General features: G+C 39.3%; 1 protein-coding gene across 1 annotated transcript; it reads right to left on the bottom strand.

The window, feature by feature from the left end:
• Positions 1-20: 20 nt before the first annotated feature.
• Positions 21-16685, bottom strand: LOC146330785 (deoxycytidylate deaminase-like). The gene is made up of 6 exons (XM_084711694.1): positions 16581-16685; positions 14736-14835; positions 6712-6841; positions 4613-4729; positions 2788-2884; positions 21-150 (listed from the first exon to the last, which is right to left on the bottom strand). Exons 1-6 carry the CDS (start codon positions 16619-16621, stop codon positions 21-23), a joined length of 615 nt encoding a protein of 204 aa, XP_084567820.1. The 5' UTR covers positions 16622-16685.
• Between the last annotated feature and the right edge of the window lie 6785 nt (positions 16686-23470).

The following is a 23470-nucleotide window of genomic DNA, read 5'->3' as shown; positions in this document are numbered from 1 at the left end:
TGAAGTCCCTTTCAGTCTCATCAGTCTTCCTCTGCTTCCTCGCCTCGTTCAGCAGAGACGTTTTCGCTTGAATGCGCTACAGTATCATGGGGGGCGTGGTCAAAGGACTTAAAATTGATGACAATCTCCGTCCTCTCAGAGTCAAACTTCCTGCCAAAACACACAGGAAAAAAACAACAACATGCACATCAGTCCAGGATGCACAAGCATGAGGACACACAGAAAACAGCAAATAAAAACATGGACGAAGATGAAAATGATTCTCTCACTGTATTTTCAAGTCATCTCTCTGTCTCCCAGCCCTGATCAACTTTCACATGTTGTGTAAGTTGTAAACAGAAACAAGTGTCTGTGAGAGAAACAAAGTGATGTGTGGTTTTTGACTCGCCTGACAGGACTGACATCGTCAGAGACAGACAATCACAGCAGACATTTCTCAGTTTTATTATTTTTTTGTTCACTGTAAAAATGAGGACAGGTGGTCCAGAGAAGTTGTGTCACAGCTTCAATCACAGTCACCGTTTATCTGCTATATAACAGACACTCGGCCTGGTGTGCAACTTTCTCGGTTCTGCACACCTTGTGATTTTATATTTACTACTTGAACACATGGAACAGAAATTGTAGAGCACGAGTTTTGGCAGTGCACCAAAACTTAATGCCAAAAGTTTGCCAACATTGTTCAGCTGAAGGTTTGTCTGTGGAAACAGTTCAAACACGTCATTTACGACGGCATCACCTAAAGGTGTTAATCAGCGGGACAAGAAAAAACAAAGAGTGTCTTGTGAAAGTCTTTCTCCCCACAGAGTTCACACAACCTCTCAGTGTAGACTCACACCAGAGCAGTAATTAATCCTATAGGAGAGTTTATCACTGTGGAGATGTGACCAGACTCAGTCTAAAGAATACAGGCTTTAAACATGTGGGAAAAGAGCTGGAGCTCTGATACTTTGTATGTTTATTAATAACTCAAGAGTCTTATGACGGAACATTACTGACATTTGTTATTATTTTTGATTACTGACAATATGTCAGTGTTAAAGCAACTTCACAGTAAAAATATGGCAAGTCAACCACTGTTTAACAAAAAAGTTTTCTACTATTCTAAAATTGTCCCTGCTGTACTGTAAAGCTACCAAACTGTGAATTTTGTTTACCCCTAACAGCTGGACACATGTGGATAAGACGGGGTGATACAGCTGAAAACTTTATTGTGATAGTAGGTTTCATATTGGTTGATATTTGAGCTAAAACTGATCAATTCATAAGTAACTCAGTTTCCCTATTCATTGATTAGCTGTTTGGTTTATAAAATGTCAGAAAATGGTGAAAAATGTTGTTCAGTGTTTCCTAAAGCCAAACATGACGTCTTGTTTTGTCCACAACCTAAAGATGTTTAGTTTACTGTCAGAGAGGAGTAAAGAAAGGTAAGGCAGCTAAGGTGAATAAATTGGTGGGTTATGAGTCTTAATTGAGGAGGTATTCCTGCACACTTTACATAGAACAGTCTTCTGATAGTTGTCTGTCTGTCCATCCAGCATTGTCTGCTTGTTCTGGATCGAGTCCCAGCATTTTATTCCAGATGTCTCCCACACTTTCCAGCTCCTCCTGGGTGATCTTGAGGTGTTCCCAGGGCAGATGAGATGTGGAATCTCCCCAGAGGGTCTCCTCTCAGCTGGTCGAGTCGACCTGTCCTTTGTTTATTCACAATTTACTCCTCGTCTGCACTCATTTTCTCAAAACACATTTTTTTCTTTTTCTGTTCTGTCATGTGTCGATGAACAACGTAAAAAACGACCTGCTGCTGTGTTACTTTGTTCCATTATTGAGAGAAATGTGTGTTTGTTATGAGCTTTCACCGTGGGTTGCATTTCCTCCTCTCTTCCGCTTTTCAAATGAACTGATTTATTTGTACATTACACCTTTAACTCAATTATTTATTCAGATGACTGCTCATTATTATTATCATTACTATATATGTTACTATGTAATTACTCTTCTATATGTCTGTAATCTTTTTTCTCTCTTACATTTACCCCACAAAAACAAACACAAATATTTCACCAAATTGCACAACACAGCTCACAGATTCCCATCCAATCCCCTCTCCTCCAATGCATGAGGGTTGCAGGTGAATTGCCCTGGACCTGACCATTCACTGGGGTTTCCTGGTGGTGCAGTTGGCTTTGTGTAGCAGATGTAGGCTGGTTCTCCCTGTGCTGACCGCCAAATAATAATATCTAAAATAAGAATAAGATGGACAACCCCCCTCCTGAGGGTCTGGTGGCTGCCCACCAAAATATCAGCCTCACCATAATTCAAGGGAAAACCCCTGGGTTTAGAGGACTGAGCCCTCCTTTGTCACACCACTGTCATAACAGTGCTTCAGGTCTGCTCCCATGGTGGTTGGATCTAGTGTCTGGGCTAAACTCATGTTGCTTTCTTTGTTATTTATTTGTTTTATTCTATTTTATTTTTCTTATTTGTTTTTTTTTCTGTCCTTGTTTCGGTCTGATGTCTTGGTCTTACTCTGTATAATCCTGTTTGGACTGTTCATGCCATCGTTTCATTTCACAATTTAAAAAAAAAAGGAAGAAACTATCAAACGTGATTGAACTGTTTTCAATAACACAAAGATTTTCAGCTTTCTGGAAGATCAACGATGACTAAGATTTAACCATTAAGCTGCACACAGAGAGTTGGGAAAGTTGGGACAAAGTTGTTGTGACAAAAGACTTTAATCACCATCATAATTTTTATGTGTGCCAGTAAAAAAAAGATACTCACGTATATGGAATGCCTGCCAAGTCAAGCATCCTTTTGGAAGCCTTTGTCCAGTCCTTGGTATGGTGCGCATCAGACAGATAGACCACGTCCTTAATACCTGGGCAGTGGGAGGGGGGATAATGAAGGGACACAGAAGGCAGGAGTGCAAAAGAAAGACCATTATTTGTCCTTTTGGCAGAGACGTGTGTGACAGTTGAAAGCAGGACGAGCAAGAACAAGAGAAAAAGAAGGAAGAGTTGATTTAACTTCATCTCCTAGTATGGCTAGACCTGTCTGTCTGTCCGTCCGGATGAACCCTGATCATTCTGGTGACCACTGTCAGGGCAAATTTTTGCCCAAAAACTGTAGATGCGAACAGCAGAATCAGAAGTATACTGTAAGGTCGGGCTGATGGACGAAGTCATCGTCCACTGAAGCCTCTACTATTGTAACACTGTCACTTAAAAGCCTTCTGTATTTGAGACAGTTTGTCCCCTCAGAGTTAAATGAGGCAGAAGGTGCAATTTTGGAACTGTGGTTGAGAAAATAAAAATATGCTGTTGCTGCTGGTCACTGCACTACGTCTCCATGTTCAGTTTGTTTTTTTGAATTAATCCTGACCAGTTAAATGAAACCAAGACACTGGTTTACAGTGGTGGCTGTGATATTTCTTTTCTGGCTGTTAGTGTGCTTCTTTCAATCATGCACTAATGTTTTCTTATCTTAGCTTCCTCAGTATAGCGAGCTGCTAACTTTGATTCAAGTTTCAGAGGCTGAACATAAGTTAAGCAGTGTAACTCAGCAGTCCTGCATTCAAACCCTGAATTAAAAGTATGTGAGTATTATCAGTATGAAAAGTAAAAGTAACTATTTTGCAGTAAAATACTGCCTGTTTGTAACTAGTAACTGTACCTGTCAGGTAAATGTAGTGGAGTAAAAATCTGAGTGGAACTATAAATTAATATAATATGGATGTAATCAGAAATTCAACTTATGTACAGTACTTGAGTAAATGTACTTAGTTTACATTCTACCTCTGGAGATAACAGAACCTGAAAGTGTGGTGTTGGCCTTTTACAAACTTTTACATAGTTGCTGTTTTGTGCAACTAACTAAGTAAGTCCCATCAGGCTAAAACATGTTAATTTAGTTCAACTGAAACAAAAAAAAGGTTTGCAAGTGCAGTAGGATCAGACGGTGAACTATGCAGGGGGAGACAACTATCAACTGAAAAGAGGCAAAAGTTATACAGAAATTAAGTTCTGATCCCACAAATGTGTATTTTATACAGAAACAGCTTCAATATGCTCTTTATTTTGTCCTGTTAGCAGCAACTTGTGTTTAAATCATTCTAAGAGGAAGAGTTTATTCAATTAATTCTGTAGGAGGAGTTTAAAGTTAAAATACGTGGAAAACAAAAATGATCACAGGTTTCAAAATGGCCAACAGCGATAGTCCAAGAGACTCTTCTGTGCGTTTGGGCGTGACACATGTACTGATTTTTATGCATGTCAGTGAGACATGAGTCCTGTGCTCCCATTCAGAAGGCTTGGCGGAGCCAGTTTGCCCCGCCCATTAATGAAAGCCATATGACAAGTTTACACTGCAACTGATGCATACGCCAAAGTTGGTGCATTTTTGAGTATGTTAAAGTCTCCAAACCGGTGATTTACTTTTACAAAAAATAATGATAACTCAATGAGGTCCTTACACTGAGGCCGGTGCTCGGGCCCTAATAATTCCTGTAGCATAAAATGCAATTAACAGAATTTAAAAATCAATATCAGTGTATGAACAGACACTAATGCCTGGAGGGTGAGAGTGTGTGTTTGTTGTCGACACCCACCTGCCTGGATGATGAGCTTGGCACACTCGTTGCAGGGGAACAAAGTCACATACATGGTGCAGCCTTTCACATCAGCACTGTTCTTGTTCATCATAGCGTTCAGCTCTGCATGACACACTGTGGGACAGACACACCACAAATCTTATTGTTATACGTTTGATGAGGTCGAAGTGCAAACAAGCCTCAAAAGACACGTGAAAACAAATAACAGCCATCATTAAATCTTTGGAGACGGGAAGTGCAGGCATGAAATACAAGACCCAGTCTGCTGGGACGGTGTGTGTTTTCTTTCACACTGGATAAATAAACTCATCAGAAACATAAAACCAGTGGACAGTTTACATTAGATTTCTCATTTGGTTGGTAGAACTGTCCACAGTCAGGTCTGTGGTCTATCCAGAGCAGGAGTCAACAACCTTTACTGTCAATCGAGCTGTTTTCTGCTGAAAAAGAAAAAAACAAAATCTGTCTGGAGCCACAAATATTTTCATCAAACGAGAATGCACTGAGGTGTAGATGCTGCCTATAATGTTGATGACATAAAAAGTGTATTCCTTTTAACGCCACTATATTTTTTGATGCATGATTCAGGCACGTTCTGTTATAATAGCCTAACCCGTAGTTTGAATCAGCAGCCGGAAATGAATCAGCTTGCAGTCATGATGGCGTGAGCCTCTGTCACCTGAAAATGTAAACAGGCAACTGGCTTGGAACAAAGACATAAAAGTAAAGGAGGAGGGAGAGGAGCGAGTGCTGATTGAGATGAAAGGAGGTAAAAGTTAAAAAAAAACTTTGCTGACCCGCAGCAAAGAAAGAGAGAGAGAGCGCATGTGAATATGAATAGATGTGTCAACTTGATCTAAAAACTATGATCATGAATAATAATGTTACCGTACACTTCTGTGGTGTGTGATTTTTTTACAAAGTCCAATTTGTATACTTTTAAATACTTAATTACTTCATGTGAAGGAGGAGAGACGAGCTGCAGAGAGGAGGGAGGAAGGAGAACGTGTGTGTGAAGTACGGACCGATATAAAAACTTTACTGATGATGAATCCTGATGTTACTGTACAGTTCTGTGGTTTAAACACTACAAATTAAAATATCTGTCTCTGCAAAGGCCAAACTGACAGACGCTGGTCTCCTCCACAAAACATTTGTCACTGCGCTGCATTATTGTAAGTCATAATGAAGAGTCCAGACTCTGTCTCTCCTCTTCATCTCTTCAGTGTGTGTCAGTGCTCAGTTTGCTGTCTGCTGTCTAAATGATCCTCACTGATGTAAACTGTCAGAGTGACACTGACGTAAATGATCCTGCTGCATTAATACAAAAACATGGACACTGCGCATTGACTGTGTCACAGAGCTGGTTGTGTCACATTGTCAAACCCCTGCAAGCTTCAGTGGATGACTGAGTCTTGAATTTGTGTGGCCATGTCTTCCTGGTATGTTGTTTAGCCAGTTTTGTAACCAGTTGAGTCATGGAGAGAGAATTGCCAGCTTTCTTGTCAACAGTTTTGGTGGTCGCAGCTGCCACTGCCATGGATGCTAGCTTGCTGGCTAAGCTAGCTGTAGATAGTGTGGCTTGAGTGTGTGTGTTCATTTGTCTCTGCTGTTTAGGGTTGCTTATCTCATTTCCTTGAGAGTTTAAAAACTCCACTGTCTGCTATCGGTAGCCTCTCAGTGGAAAGTCAGTGGAAAGTTTCACATTTTTTATGAGTTTCACAATCACCAGAGGTTCTCTTTCACACTTACAAGGTGAGAGTGAGGCAAGGTGTTTTCAATTTGCAAGCTCACTGCTAGATGCCACTGAATCCTACACACTGGTACTTTAACTCTAATAACCTTGTTCTTCAAACACAAACACCTTTAAAATTGGATGTGATCAGTGAAGAAATCCTCCTCTACACTGTCAGCTGATACAGAGTCGTGTGCTGTGGTGGATGAAACCAGAAACACTTTGTATTTGTGTTGTTGTCTGTGCCACATTTTCTTTGACCTTCTTTGACCTCTTCTTTGAACTCTTTGAAATCATTTTTTTTCTAAAATCAGTCTAAAATTAAAATTACAGCAAGGAGTGTGTGTGCATGTATTCTCACCATAGGGGTATTTTTGGTCGAGCCACTCGCCTTGCTGGGACCACGGTAGCTCGCCATCACAGCCATTGGGCATCCTGTTATGACCAATGCCAACAATCTTACCTTCCTGGTTCACTATGCAGGCACCAACCTGCACAGAGAAGTTCAACAGTTTGGTCCAGATGTATATGATATATATAAAATATAAAACAGTCCTGTGTATCATTAAATAATCTTCCCAATTTCTTTACTCGCGATGACTATCTTTTTTTTTTTTTTTTTAATTTTTTGAAGATTATTTAGCATATATATCAAGAATGAAAAAGAAAGGCTAAAGAAGGAAAAAACAAAGAAAACAACAGCCACATCAGGAAATAAGAATTAAGAAGAAGAAGAAGAAGAAGAAGAAGTAACTAATTACTTATACATTATTTCATAGGATATAATTAATCCAATAGATTTAGGTTTAAGTTGGCAGATACATTATATAACAACTGGGTACCATGGGTACACACAAATATACACACACATGATAACCGCATTTGTATGTACACACACGAGTGTGTGTACACATTCATGTGAATTACATAAAATGCACAACAACAAAAAAGTCACATTAAAATCACATTTATACGGTCAATACCTTATTACCATCTGGTCAAAGGTCATTAGAATCACTGTCTGTTATATATCTCAACCATTTTTCCCATCTTTCTTCAAAGATATGCTTCTAGTGACTTCTATTTTTCCATTTCATGTATCTCATTTACAAGATCCTTCCATTTAACCTTGATTATATCAAGTTTATCTTTTAACCAGTTCCCTGATATTTGTTTTATCATTGCATTCCTAATTATTAAAAACAAGTGAGAATCTTTCTTGTCAGTCCCTTCTGGTATTTTCCAAGTAATAAGACTGGTGGGTTTTTATTTAAAGAACTATGAAAGATATTTGACAATTCTCTAATAAAATATTCCCAGAAGACATTTATCACTTTACATGACCCAAAATATGTGACTGTGGTTTGCTGTCTGCTCACCACATTGCCTTCAACATCTCAGAGTTCAGTTTTTTATATTTACTTTGAATTTGTGGCATCTTATAATAATAAATAATTATAATATTGAATTAAAACCTTCTATGAATATTCTTTCAAATAGTTTGAGTTAGTTGTTCATTATCAGCTGAAGATATATCACATGAAAGTTAAATTTCCCATTTTTAAAACACTAACATACATTTCTTTATCTTGATAGTTCAAATGAATTAATTTAGCCATCTTAGTTAAGAGTTTCGTCAGACCCCGCAGTCATACATCTGGTCTGAGCATTTTATCAGTGGATTTACATCTTGAATAGATCTCTTTTTTTTAAATCATCAATTAATTGGGGGGCAGAAGATGGTGCCGTAGAGTAAACATTGTTACTGAGTGAGCTCCGGTGGCATTTGTCAGTTCATATTTATGCTTTACATATTTGCACGGGCAAAAAACTGTGGAGTTTTGGACGGGAAGTCCTTTAACATGAGCCTGGACAATTATTTTTCAAAATCCTCGGACAGCATGCCCAGAAACACAAAACAATCGTCAAAGAAGAACCCTGCTAATGCTGAAAAGGAGGGGGAGCTAAGTGCTACATCTGAGCATGGATGTTAGCTCCAGCTCTATGGAACCAGGTATTGTTCAAGCTCTGGACAGAATAACTGATAACCTTACTAAAGTAATCGATACCAAGATTTCCACTGTCCTGGAAGCCATTAAAAAACAGACCTCGCAGCTACAGGCAGTCGCCACCCAAGTGAGTGAAGCGGAGAAACGGATTGCTGATGTGGAGGCTGCGGCGACATCATCGGAGGCGAAGTTAGCACGTCTCGAGAAGCAGCTGCATGATATGCGGGAACACATAGACAATCTTGACAACCAAGGTCGCAGGTGCAATATCCGTATAGTCGGCGTACCCGAGGGCTCAGAAGGTTCGGATTCAATTAAATTCTTCAAAACGTGGATCCCAGAGTAACTCCGAATGGATACAAAAACAGGACGGTTTAAGATTGATCGGGCACACCGGTCCTTAGCACCAAAACCCAGCACCGGTCAATGTCCCAGGCCGCTGAGTTTCATAACTTCACAGATAAACAGCTCGTGATGGAGGCAGCTCGTCCGCTTGGACCCCGCCGGTCTGACCAGGACGACCCCACATATAAGGGACCCAGAATCTCCTTCTTCAATGACTATTCAGCTGAGGTGGTCCGGAGACAAAAAGCTTTTGATGACATAAAGGCGTGGCTGAGGAAAATGAATATGGACTATGCGTTACTGTACCCGGCTACTCTGAAGGTGACAGTGAACGGGACACAGAGGAGATTTGACACCCCGAAAAAAGCCGCTTCGCTTCTATATTCACTGGAACAGAGACGTGAGGACACTGCTTCCCAGTGATATGTCTGTCAGCATGTGGCTTTATGTTACCTGATTTCATCCATACATGTTACGTAAGTATGTTTTGATTGCTCCATATCTGCGCACATATATATGTGCGTATAACATTTTATGTTAATGCATATGAGTCAATTTTGTCCATGCGCCAGGTTATGGCCACCGTGAGCAAACTTAAGTTTCTGTTGAATCTGTGTGAGTGCCAGAGAAGAACAGGGTGCAGCCTCATTCATCTATTATTGACAGAACTGTTTCTGTTTTTTTTTTCTTTTATGAGGCTTGTGCAGAGAGAGCGGTGTGGAAGAGGTTAAAAATGCCCTGCAGATTAGGTGGCAGGGATAGCCCCCATTGTATTTGGGCTTTTTTGTTTTTGTATAATAGTTCCTGTTCAGATGTGTTTTTTCTCCCAGCTCAGTGACTGTTTTTATTTTAATATGCAGTTTCAAATTTTTGTTCTTAGTGAGCCATATATATCTATATAGAGGGTTGACTTAAACAGTATGACAAGTAATAGACTATGCTTGTGTACATGGAATGTAAGAGGGGTCCATAGTCCTGTTAAAAGAAAGAAAATACTCACCTTTCTGAAAAAAGAACATATGGAGCAAGCGCAGACCAAAACTTAAGATGGCTACATTGCAGTTGCCAGGTTCTGTAGGGGGTTTGGACTTACCAAAGTATCCACTAAGGGACTTATTGTTTTTTAAGAAATGTAAAAATATCAGACTGAGTTGTAATAACCCGGTCACGCTTAATACACTTAAGGCCTGGCGATTAGTATGTCGACTTGAGGGAAGGTCAAAGTTTACATCTGTTTTCACCCCTATTGTGAATAATTATGATTTCCAACCTGGGATGTTTGATACTGATTTTAAGCAGTGGGGGGATAATGGTATTCATAGATTGATGGACTTACTCTCTGATAATGTGGTCATGACATTTGAACAAATGATATTAATATTATAATGATATATAATAATATTCTATCCCCAGACATGACTTCATTCGTTATCTGCAGATAAGGCATTGTATTTTGCACAGTACTACGATAGTTGAGAACCATGAAAGCTCTCCTATTGAGAAATTATTATTTTTAACAGATAGAGAGATATCTGTAAGTCTGTTTTATAAAGCTATGTATTTTGCACCCCCAGTAAGGTTGCAGAGGCTTAAAGGCACATGGGAGAAGGAGCTAAACATCACAATGGATGATGAAGAGTGGAAGGATGTCTGGAGACATGCTAAATCAATTTCAGTCTGCAAGCAATGCAGTTAAAAATTATACACAGAATGCACATATCCCCCAACCACAGACATCACTTCAATCCTACTCTCTCACCCACGTGCCTTAAATGCAAGATAGAAATTGGTACCCTAACTCATTGTTTTTGGTCATGTTGGAAACTGCAAATGTATTGGTCTAATGTGTTATCTGAAAAAGATATTGGGTTTAAAACTGGAGATGGACCCTGTGTTTCTCACGGCCTCCCAAGCCGACGACATCAAAACACAATAAGAGGCTGTATTGTATTCTTACTTATGCAGCGAGGAAGAATATTTTATTGCAGTGGATCAATGAAAAAGTACCAACTGTTAAAGGCTGGCAAAACGTGGTGATCTAGTGCCATTAGAGTACCTTACATGTATATTACATTTAAAAACAGACCAATTCTATAAAGTTTGGGAACTCTATTTGAACTACGTAGAGCCTGGGCTCTATAATGTCATGTTGCAGGGATTTTCTTGATTGCTCATACCACACATTTTTACTGTAACCCTGGGTATTATTCATACCTGTTTTGTTCTGTCTGTTTGTTTGCTTGATTTGTTTTTATTTCTGTGGATCATATTATGTATCGATTCTTTACTTGTAAAAGTGAAAAAATTAATAAAAATATTGTTTAAAAAATCATCAATTAATTTACACAAACCTTTAGAAGCCCACATTCTAAAAGTCACAACTGCTTTGTTGGGTGGAAAGTCTGGATCAGTCACTATTTTTTTTTTAAAGAAAATTAAATCTTCACCACCTTAATGGTTCATTTGTGCCAACATTTGCACCTCTTTATTGGATTGTTAAGACCATTGACATTACATGAATTATAGTAATGTTCATATACTACCTCCTAGTGTTATCTGTTTTGAAGTACTTCAGGATGACTGGACTACTGTAACTCCCTCTACTTGAGAATCAACCAGTCTTCTCTGGCTCGCCTACAACTGGTGCAGAATGCCACCGCCAGATTGCTGACTGGTACCAAGAAAAATGGCAGTATTACACTGGTTCTAGCATCCCTGCACTGGCTTCCAGTAAAATGCAGAATAAATTTTAAGGTTCTCCTACTTGTGTTTAGAGCTCTGCACGGTCTGGCACCCCTTTACTTGTCCGAGCTCCTCTGCCCCCTTTCCAACCCCAGATTGCTCAGATCCTCGGACCAGCTGCTTCTAGATGTCCTACGTTCTAGACTGAAGGGGAAAGGCGATCGAGCATTTGCTGTAGCTGCCCCTAAGCTCTGGAACAGCCTACCCTTGGCAATAAAGTGTTCCCCCTCTGTTGATATTTCAAAGCAAAACTTAAGATTCACATGTTCTCTCAGGCTTTTAAGTGTCCTTAGAGTTGTACTCTTACTTTTATTCATGCATTTTTTATTTTATTATTACCATTATTATTATGATCATTTTCTGTTTATTTGTGTTTTCATATTTTATCTGTTCCTCTATTTATCTATTTGTGTCTGGGAGGCATTTTTATGTCATTTCTGCTGCACTTGTTGTTTTTACCATTTGTATTTCTTATATATTTCATTGTACAGCACTTTGGTCAGCCTCGGTTGTTTTTAATGTGCTTTATGAATAAACTTGACTTGACTTCTCCCTGAATCCCTCATTTGCCTTATCTTTCAATAATGTATTCTGTAGGTCTTCTATACCCATATAGATACATTTAAGTACGCAGTTTGTAAAGAAAAAGTTACATATATCCTCATATTTCTTGAGAAAGGAAAAATAAATATACATGATTAAGATGGATGGTAGGGTCTTTAGGTATGTTAGTAATGTTTTAATTTTACTTGAGGGGAAGTGATGGTAGTGTGAAGATCACCATCAAACAATACACGCAAAACAGATGCAACTGTTTAAATGTCCTCATAACAATAAAAAGAACATTTGTGAACTTGCTTTACTCTTCAACCTGTGTCCTACATTCTAGAATACATCTAATAATGTGCTAATAAAGTAAAAACATTGGAGAAAATTACCAAACCAACTTCTTCTAATGACCTCATTTTGGGAGTCAAAACAGGAAAACAACCATACAGACCCAGAAGAGAAAAACAAGGAGCGAAAAGAAGGGGCAAAATAATACAGGCTATCTCCTCATAGAAATATAGCTCATCATTGTGTGCAAAAAATAAAGCAAAGTGTAAGTGTGTGTGTCTGCACCTGTGTGTGTGTGTGTGTGTGTGTGTGTGTGTGTGTGTTTCTGTGTGTGTGAATCCTAGTCTTTCAGTCTGTAGAAGTTCCAAGTTCCAAATATTTTTCCCTCCCAAAAAGGGCATCAACGTCCTTAATAATCAGATGCCTTAGTTTGGGCCCAACTCTTATGTCCCACAGCTGATCAACCCAGTTCATGCAGTTCTTTTAAGGTAAGTTCTGCTTTGGAACATGTCCACGCAGGCTGTCTGCTGCTTCCCAGGCTGAGTTAAATTCAGTCTCAAGGAAAACTTTCAGCTTGTTTGGATAAAGTGACTGGAACCAAATGTCATTCTGTCTCAGCTGTTTTTATTAATCTCAATTTATTTGTAACCAGGTTAGTTCATTGTGATTAAGATGAAGTTGAATACATAAGTGACTTGGTTAAAAACACTTTGCATAGTTATAAAAAGTGGTTAAAAGCTACATCATAAATATGGTTAAAAGTCATTTCACAAAAGGTTAAAAACGTACAGTTAAAATTAAAAACATGCAGCTGTAAAATTATAAACCTTTTTTTATTTCGAAATATTTTATTGTGAAAAGTTCCTGGTAGCAAGAGGCAGTAGTGTGTGTAAACAAGAGCAGCACTGGTCACTCATTGGTTCAGGTGTGTCGGACCATGGGTGCGCAAAAAGGAAAGCAAGACAGCACATCATTATGGTCGATGAGACTGACTAAGTCACGATGTAAAACTGTGTGTGAAGTTTGTGGAGACATGTGAAGTATGTTGCTTTTCTCTTTTGGACTATCAGCTCAACAGTATTGCTTCTATAAGCAGCTGGATATACTTCAACTCCAAGTTTGTCACACAGTTGTTCACGTGAGTGTGTGTATTGGCTCTACACGTTTTTGTTAACTGACACGTGTTTATGTTAGCATTCATTAGCATGGTGAATGGAAAACTAACACTTGCACTGCAGGCTTTATAGTTCACTGTTTCTGAACTAGAAACCCTGAAGATTTATTGGATAGTGCTTAAGCTAACTTATCAAGCCCATGCTCAGACTGTATGCTGCTGTGACCATACCATCACGGGACACCTGACGCCGCCTTTTTTTCATTGGAGGATGAGAGACTGGTTGTTATCATAGAAATAGATCAAAAGATTGTGGTAATAATAATAATATAATAATAACTTTATAGCACAATTCATGCATAAAATGCAACACAAAGTGTTGAACATAAGAGAGAAGAAAATTTGAAACATTTCAACAATAAAGGCAGAGAGAAAGAAAATAATAATAATAATAATAATAAGAATAATAATAATAATAATAATAAATAAATAAATAAATAAATAAATAAATAAATAAATAAATAAATAAATAAAAATAAAAATAAATAAAAATAAATAAATAAAAAGAAAGCTAGAACTGTAAAATAGGACAAGGTAAAATCAGGTAAAATACCCTTCAGTTAAAAACACTTCAGGAGAAAGCAATGTTAAAAAGATGTGTCTTAAGATTTTGTTTGAAAATTTCAACAGATTTAGAGCCCCTAAGACTCTCTGGCAGACTGTTCCACAGTTTTGGGGCATAGTAAGCAAAGGCAGCCTCTGCCTTTTAGTTCTAACCTCTGGAACAATCAGGAGGTTTGAGTCAGAGGATCTTAGGGGCCTGGCAGGCACATATATTGTGACCATGTCAGATAGATAGGATGGGGCAAGGCCATGTAGTGATTTAAAAACCAATAAAAGAATTTTAAAATTGATTCCTTGATAGACAGGTAACCAATGTAATGTTTTTAGGACTGGAGTAATGTGGGCTGTCTGTCTGGTCTAGTCATTGTATTGTATTTTCTTGAAATGCACATGCATGTTCAGATAGCTCAGGTATCAGAGCTAGCTAGTTAGCAGCTACAGGTCAGGCTAAAGATTGAAACAGCCTGAAACTAGAGGTCTTGTTTCAGACCTGGAAGATGTGGATAGAGTGAACACAACATAGAGCCTTTCACTAACTATTGAGAAGATCTACACACTCTTCAGCTGACTACAGTATCCTAACTACTCCTCAGCAGTGACCAGCAGAAGCAGTGAAAACCCCGACATGATGATAAATATTCATACTCTGATATAATCGATACATTCCTCAGCTTTTGTTACAGCCCTAATACACATGCAAAAGAGCACACACACCTGTCTGCTTGGGTCTTTGCTCCTCTTGGCAGCCAGACAGGCCACAGCCATGAAGTAGTCTGAACTTTTCAGGTAGTTTTCTCCCACCCTGGTTGTGCCGCTACAGAGGAACATAGAAAGAGACAAAGAGGATGTAGTGAGTAGTAAGAGAAAAATCCATCGTGTAAAGGACCAGTGTGGTCACAAAACTTACAAAAAATGCCAAAGGTCGTATCAGTGTCTGGTTTGTTTGTTGTGGGTTACTGTAGAAACATGGCAGTGCAAACACAGTGACCTCCATGGAAGAGGAGCCACTCTCTCTGTAGATATAAGGGATTCATTCTGAAGTAACAAAAACATACTGGGGTTGTGTGGTATAAAGGTATCATGGTGTAGCAGGGTATTACAAAAATCCAACATTATGCTTTTCAATATCCAGACAGCACGCATTAGCCTCGCCGACATCGGCCTCAGGTCATGCGTCGGCATTCTACTCCTAACATCTGTAAATGCATCTGAGAAGCATTGGCCCAAAGCAGGTACATGGTTTGCCAGAGGGCGGGATTATGTGCGCCATTTCAAAGTTGCCGATAGGTCGGCTATGGATCGATACATTGCACGTTATCCAGTTGGTGCCAACGGAACTGAGAGCAGGCTTTGGAGACAGAGAGGCTACTTCATGTCAGCCAGGACTAGTCTTCAGGTAAGCTCACTTAACGTAAATATATATATAAAAAATAGCTGTTTTATAAATATGACATACAGGGTTAGCAAGATAAGTCGGAATTTAGCAACATAAATTGTTAATCCCTGACTGGGTATGTTAGCACAGGTGAAGAGCCCAGATGCTGACTCCTAACAGGCTAGCTATCTAGCTTAACAAACGTTAGTTGCTTATAAGGCACAGACCTGACCGGCAAATGTATCACCTAACTTAAGTTTTAGCCATTGCTAGGTAGCCGTAAGTCTTTCCAGCACATGAACAATCTCCATCTGGACAACAAATCAGTGTTGAATTTGGAAAAGGGTCAGTTATGTTAGTTAGTGTTAGCTGTTAGCTAGTAGCTGGTGGGCTTTTGTGTTTTTACAGCTGCGGAGCTAACTTTAGTGGTTAACTGGCAGCTAACAAAGGGAAGCTCTGCTCTGCTCTATTTGTAAATATGGCTCGTATTGCAGTGCACAGCAAACACCACCAGAGGTCAGTCTTTGCAGTTGAGCTGACAAACATGACACCTGGGAGATGAAGTCATATGATTAACTTGTAACTGTTTGGGTTTTGTTGGATTTAGTCCAGATGTCACGATAAAAGCCAGCAAACACTGCAGACTACTGACTGGTCAGAGTAGTGTGTTGTAGTGAAACGTAAGCTGATTACTGTCTGTGGTAGCAGAGAGTGATAGCGGATGTACACTGACTAGGTGTGTAAATCACAACTTTCAGGGGTCTGCGGCGATTGATATCAGACGATGTTTGTCCATTTAACACATTCAGTTACATTTATGTTAACTCACTGAAAAAAAAACAAAATTATGTTTCAATGATTTTATGACTGAACTCTTCCAGACATTAGTGACACTGACATGCCATGGGAATTTCAACAAATTATGTATCTTAGAGATAACAATATAGCTTGATATTAACCCTTTGAAGCAATCATATTGGTTCATTGAACACAGAAATGATATATCAATGTATCGTTACATCACTGGCACTGAACGGAGGGAACAGAATGCAGACTTATTGTGAGTGATGCAGTAGGTGTATAAGAATAAACAGCTAGCTGAAGCTAGCATAAAGTTCTATCGGATGTTTTATTGACAGATAAACAAGACCTTTAAATCTCCCTCATATCAAATGCAGACTTACCTGTTTGGATTAGCAGGGCTCTGTGGCTGACCATCTGCCATTGTCTTCCAAATACTGGAGTTATTGGAGTTTCGCTGCTGTCTCTGCTCTGGACTGCGTTGTCCTGTGTGCTGGATGCAAATTACCAGCGCTGTTTAATATAAGAGTTGTGACACTCCCAAAGGCTTCTGTAGAGACCAGACAATGAGGAAGTCACATGGTTCATGCAACTGATGTTGGTTACTCACTGTGGAATCATTGGGCCACACCTTTTCATCTGAAAAAATGGATGTAAGAACAACAGTTTAACAGGCTTGATCTATTCATCAGGAAAAATAGTTGCACTTAATGTGAACGATGGCAGACTGCATTCAAAATGAGGGAGATTTAACCCTTGAATTGTCTTCCCATTTACCACACACCTTTTATCCTCCCGGGTCAAAATTGACCCGGTCTGGTTTGACTGCTTATAAAGCATGAAATATTAAATGATCATCAAATTCTGTGTTGCACTTGTTTCCAACACATCAACATATATTTTACTTATTTTTGTAATATATCATATAATAGACATAATTTATGTAAAATTATGCTTAATTTTTGGTGTAAAAAAAAAAGAAATTATGATTATTTTGACTGGAATATGTCTAAGTTTAAACAATGTAACAATGTGAAATTTTTTAGTGGCAGCAAATAGTCACACCTGTTGTCTTTCCGGGTCAAAATTGACCCGGTGTGGTTTGACTGTTTAAAAAGCATGAAATATAAAATGATCCCCAAATTCTGTGTTGCACCTTTTTAGTCAACTTGTTTCCGACTCATTACCACAAATTTTCCTTTTTTTTACACTTCTTATTCTTTTTATTGTACTTAATTTATGGACAATATACCTCCTTTACATTAAATTATAGCATGCTTTTGAGTAAAAAAGCAGAAATCATGAGTTATTTTGCATCATCATTCACTGGTATATGTCAAACATTAGCCAGGATATTCCCATGTCAAAATTGACTGATGCAGTTGTATTCCCAAATAAGAGTGAGTAAACAATTCTGATTTACAAAGTGCAACATTTATTTACAAAACTATTTTGTGTGTAAATGTGGCAACATGTAGGCAGAGACACACTGAAATGAGGTTTAGACATCAATAGCTTTGAAGGTGTGTGTGTGTGTGTGTGTGTGTCAGCATGTAGGTAGAGCCACAATTTCAATTTACAAATCAATAACTTTGAATGTTTGTGTGTGTGTGTGTGTGTGTGTGTGTGTGTGTGTGTGTGTGTCAACATGTAGGGAGAGGCACATCCAAAGTTGTCATGAAATCAGGTTTACAAATCAGTAGCTTTGAATGTTTGTTTTGTGTGTTTATGTGTGTGTGTGTGTGTGTGTGTGCGTGTGTGTGTGTGCGTGCCTGTACACGTGTGTTTCTGCATGTGTATGTGTGTGTGTGTGTGTGTGTGTGTGTGTGTGTCAACATGTAGGTAGAGGCACATCCAAAGTTGTCATGAAATCAGGTTTACAAATCAGTAGCTTTGAATGTTTGTTTTGTGTGTTTATGTGTGTGTGTGTGTGTGTGTGTGCGTGTGTGTGTGTGCGTGCCTGTACACGTGTGTTTCTGCATGTGTATGTGTGTGTGTGTGTGTGTGTGTGTGTGTGTGTCAACATGTAGGTAGAGGCACATCAAAAGTTGTCATGAAATCAGGTTTACAAATCAGTAACTTTTAATGCGTGTGTGTGTGTGCACGCGTGTGCGTGCGTGTTTGTGTGTGTGTGTGTGTGTGTGGGTGGGTGTGGGTGTGTCAACATGTGGGTAGAGCCACAATTTCAATTTACAAATCAGTAACTTTGAATGTTTGTATGTGTGTGTGTGTGTGTGTGTGTGTGTGTGTGTGTGTGCCAGAGTTCATTTGTGTGCTTTTGTGTGTGTGTGCATGTTCTAGAAAGCACAATGGTATGACCCATTATACCACTAATTGTGGCCAGGTCAAATTTGACCCAGGAAGACCGCTATAAATTTTAATAAAACACATATAATTAAAAAAAATATAGTCATAATTAATTTTACTTGCAAAGACCATAGTATGGAACCATCCATGTAATTTCCAAGCAATTATAAGGAAGAATACCATAGGTCTGAAACTACGAACTTTAAAATGGGTCAAAAATGACCCGAAGACAACAGGAGGGTTGTTTATCTGTCAATAGAACTTTATGCCAGCTAGCTGTTTATTCTTGTACTCCTGCTGCATCACTCACATGTACTCCTCACTTTCTGTAACACATTTTTGTCTAAGTGTGTCCTACTGATGTTATATTGTCACCTATGGGTGACACCTTTGTTAGCATTTATAATTAGCATTTATCCAGTATGACATGAATCACAACTCTTTAAATACTGTTACTCTGCAAATCTCAACAGTCTTAACTGATATTCACATGTCACAAATAGTGCAACAAAATAAATTACTTAGCACTAAGCTTTTCTCTGTAACCAAATATATGAACACAGTGCAAATAAAATATATTCTAGCCTCTAGCTTTTATATGTATTTCAAAATTACATAAATCTCCTTGGTCAGACTGAATGTGCCTCAAGTGTTATCAGTTGAACAATTTATCCTTGTTCTATGAGCCTCTCAGGAGGTTTCTTAGGTCTGGTAGACCTTCTGAGTGAAGGAGGCTCACTGTGGTGTGCATATCTGGTTTAACACCCTCGTGTTCAAAACCTGTCTCCTCCATTTGATTCTCAATGTCCTGAGTCTTTAACAGACTCCTCCTGTTTCTCCTTAACACTTGTCCATTCTCTGTCCTAACAACAAATGACCTGGGTCCTACTTCACTGAGGACTGTTGCTTTTCTGTCCCACAGCTCAGGGCCTTCAATCCTCACAACTTCCTTTTCCTGCAGAGATTCCAGATTCCTTGCATTTTTTCATAGTTCGTCTTCTGTCTGTGCTTGAGCTTCATCCTTTTGTCAGTCACCTTGCTGTTGTTTTTGTTGTCATTGTTTTTTGTTTTGTTTTTTTTGGCCTGTGTGGGCGTGTGGTGCACAGCTTACAATGCATGAGCAGCTCAGCAGTGGATGCTCCACACTCCAGAGAAGTAGCCCTGTAGCTTAGCAAAGCCAGGTAAGAGTCAGCTTTACTCTCTCTTGCCTTTTTTAACAGTCTCTTTACAATTTGGACCTCCTTTTCTGCCTGTCCCTTAGCCTGTGGATAAAAGGGGCTGGTGGTGACATGTTTAAATCCATATTGTTTTGCAAACTCATGAAATTCACTACAGTCATATTGTGGACCGTTGTCACTGGCTACACTGTGGAATTCCATGTCTGGAGAAAAACCCTTTCATGTGTGTGATGACAGACTGTGCTGATGTACTGGAAAGCTGTGCAACTTCTGTGTAGTTAGAATAATAGTCAATCACCAGAAGATAGTCCTTGCCATGCAGATGAAATTAATCAGTGCCTACTTTTTGCCATGGTGCAGTGGGTAGGTCTGCTATAAGCATTGGCTCCTTTGTTTGTTTGTAGTGATGTTTGAGACATGTTTCACATTTCTGTATCATCTCCTCTATGTCTTTGATGCCTGGCCAGTAAACTGCTTCTCTTGCTGTCCTGTCTGACATTTTTTCACACCAAGATGTCCCTCATGCGCTGAAGCATGTCTTGGCATATGGATTGTGGGATGACAATCCTGTCTTGTCTCAGCAGCAGTTCATTAGCCACACACAAATCTGCACACACAGAGTAGAACCCTGGGCAGACTCCTTTTGACCATCCATTTTGGATATGTTGGGCCACTTTCTGCAGCAGTGGATCTTTCGCCGTCTCCTGCACAATTTGCTGCAACATGATATCTGATGCTGGGAGAGAAGCAGTCACCATATTTACATGTGTTTCCCCGCTGTAGCAACTCTCTGAGGCATGCTCTCTTGACGGTAAGATTAGGAATGGAAGTTGATCATTCCCATGGCTCGCAAGACACCTTTTTTGTCAGTGGGGGCGGGCATGTCCAATATGGCTTACACTTTTGACTGATCAGGTTCCACCCCTTCACTTGTGACCTTGTCTCCCAGTTTAGTTTTAGTCCATTCTTTAAGAGTTTCTCCAGTCTCTCATCATGTTGTTGCTGTGTTGTTCCCCAGACAACCAAGTCATCTATATAGACTCTGGAGCCTTTCAGACCCTCTATTATGGACTCCATTGCTCTGTGGAAGATCTCTGGCGCTGATTTGATGCCAAATGGGAGCCTCGGGAAACAGTAACGTCCAAATGACGTATTAAAGGTGGTGTATTTGCTGCTTTCTGGGTCCAGCCTCAGCTGCCAGAAACCGTGTTGAAGCACATTATTTGCTAAAAAAAAAACTTAGCACCTGCCATTACACACTCATTATCTCTTCTCATTTTGGGATCTGATAATGCTCTCTTTTAACATTTTCATTTAGATCTTTGGAATCAAGGCAGACTCTTATGGTACCTGTTTTCTTCTTCTTGACACATGTGATGGACTTCACCCACCCTCACTTCTGTTGGTTCTTCCACTCGCTCAATGACACCCATTTGAGTTATCCTTTCCAGTTTTTTTTTTTTTTTTTTCAAGCCAGCTCTGAGTGGTGCTGACACTCTCCTTAGTGCATGTACTACAGGCTTGGCATTGTCTTTGAGCTGAAATTTGTAAGAACAAAGTAATGTCCCATGTCCTTTGAAGACAGAAGAAAACTTATCCACAATGTCTGTGGCTCCCTCACACTGTTGGTGTTCCAGTCTTTTGCCTTGTTTGACTATTTACATGTCAGTGTTTATCTGATAGATCTCTTCACCAAACCTTCACCAGACTCATGTCCATTACGCACAATGGTGAACAACAGGTTGTGTTGTTTACCTTTAGCTGCCACCTTAAGTCTGCATCCACCTTTTGTTTGTATTGGTTGATTATTATAAGCCTTCAGGGGTGTGACTTTTTCTGTGAATTCTCTAAGTTTCTCTGTCAGTGCCTTGAAATCTTTCTCACTGATCAAATTAGCTTTGGCCCTTGTGTCAATTTTAAATGTTACAATAGTCCCATTAAGTGGAGCAGTCCATCTATCATCAGTTACTGAATTAACAGTCGGACCTGTATTATCTACTCTTGTGGACTGTGTGGTAACATCTTCATCATGTGACATCATCTTTATGAAAAATGTTTCACTCAAATCCTCAGTGTCATCTGTGTCTTCCTGCACTGTGTGCACATCCTGTCCCTGTCAGCCTTTGAGAGACACATTCTGGCATAATGGTTTTGTCCCTTACATTTTGCACACATTTTTCCATATGCAGGACATGGTCTTGGTCTGTGTTTCTCTCCACGTCTCTTGCAAGTGAACATCTCTTTATCGTTGATGTTATTGCTTTTAAATTTGCTCCGTTGCTTTCCTTTCACTGACACAGCGTTCACTGCCTCTTTTTCTTGGCACTGTCTCCCTCAACTGGACTGGGCTTTAATCTTGACGTTGGTGAGAAAATTATCGAATGGCTCACCCTGGTGCTGTAAGCGTGAGCAAAAGATGCACCACTCGTATGTTTCATTTTTCTTTGACAGGCAGTGCTCATCAAATTTCTTTCTTACTCCTCACTTGCTGTAACGCATTTTTGTCTAAGTGTGTCCCACTGATGTTATACTGCCCCCTGTGGGTGACACCTTTGTTAGCACTTATCATTACAGGAGAGACATCATCAACATCCACCGAGAAGAAGTCAGCATCGTCTTTGAGACAGACAGAGCACAGACTGCTGTTTGTAGTGTTGGTGAAGTTGTTTCATTCAGTATTTTGGTTTATCATATTTAAAACAGCAGTCTGAGTGAATCTGTCCCATTTCTCAGTCTGTCACCTGTCTGTTAGTTCCATTCATCATGGCGCTGTGTCCTGCTCATGTCTTTATCTACATTAGGGTAGGTATTACTCCGTGTGTAAGATTTACAGGGATACAGAATAGGGCAAAAATGAAATGTAATATTTATCTAAGTATACTTTTAACTGAAATATGTTTTAGGCTTGGGAAGCATTTTTTTATACCTTTTATACAGTCCTGATATTTTACTGGCGTATATGGTATTATGGTGGGATTTGCATAAAACTTGTGTAATTGCTCACTATTCCCTCTGCTCGGTGCCACAAAATCATTGAAACATAATTTAGTTTTTTTCTGTGAGTTGACATAAATGTAACTGAATGTGTTAAATGGACAAACATCATCTGATATCAATCTGCTGCAGGCCCCTGAACTGAATCAAAATCATATTGTGGCAGACTTTCTGATATCAGCAAATACTGTATTGTTGTCCAAAGAATCCACATAATATTATTTTGTGTTGAAAGTTGTGTCAGTGTACTAGTCAGTGTACATCCACTATCACTCTGCTACCACAGACAGTAATCAGCTCACGTTTCACTACATTACACTACTCTGACCAGTGAGTACTCTGCAGTGTTTGCTGGCTTTTATCTTGACATCTGGACTAAATCCAACAAAATCCAAACAGTTACAAGTTAATCACATAACTTCATCTCCCAGGTGTCATGTTTGTCAGCTCAACTGCAAAGACTGACCTCTGGTCATGTTTGCTGTGCACTCCTACTAATTCCCTGCTATACCATAATACCTTTATACTACACGACCCCAGTATTTTTTTTAATAGTGTTTTTGTTACAACAGACACAACAACAGACAAACCAGACACTGATACAACCTTTGTCATTTTGTGTGAGTTTTGTGACCACTGTAGGCTCTCCTGCATGCTTTGAAGGAGAGAGTGAGACAAGGTGTTTGAAGCCTGTAAGCTCACTGCTAAATGCAACTAAATTCTGCATACTGGTCCTTTAAATGATGGATTTTTCTCTTGGATCACAAAACTTTACATCCTCTTTGTCTTTTTCT

Source organism: Lutjanus erythropterus, chromosome 3 (genome assembly GCF_056507025.1).
Source record: "Lutjanus erythropterus isolate fLutEry1 chromosome 3, fLutEry1.hap2, whole genome shotgun sequence".
Taxonomy (NCBI): Eukaryota; Metazoa; Chordata; class Actinopteri; order Lutjaniformes; family Lutjanidae; genus Lutjanus; species Lutjanus erythropterus.
This window is presented reverse-complemented; position numbering and strand designations above follow the sequence as displayed.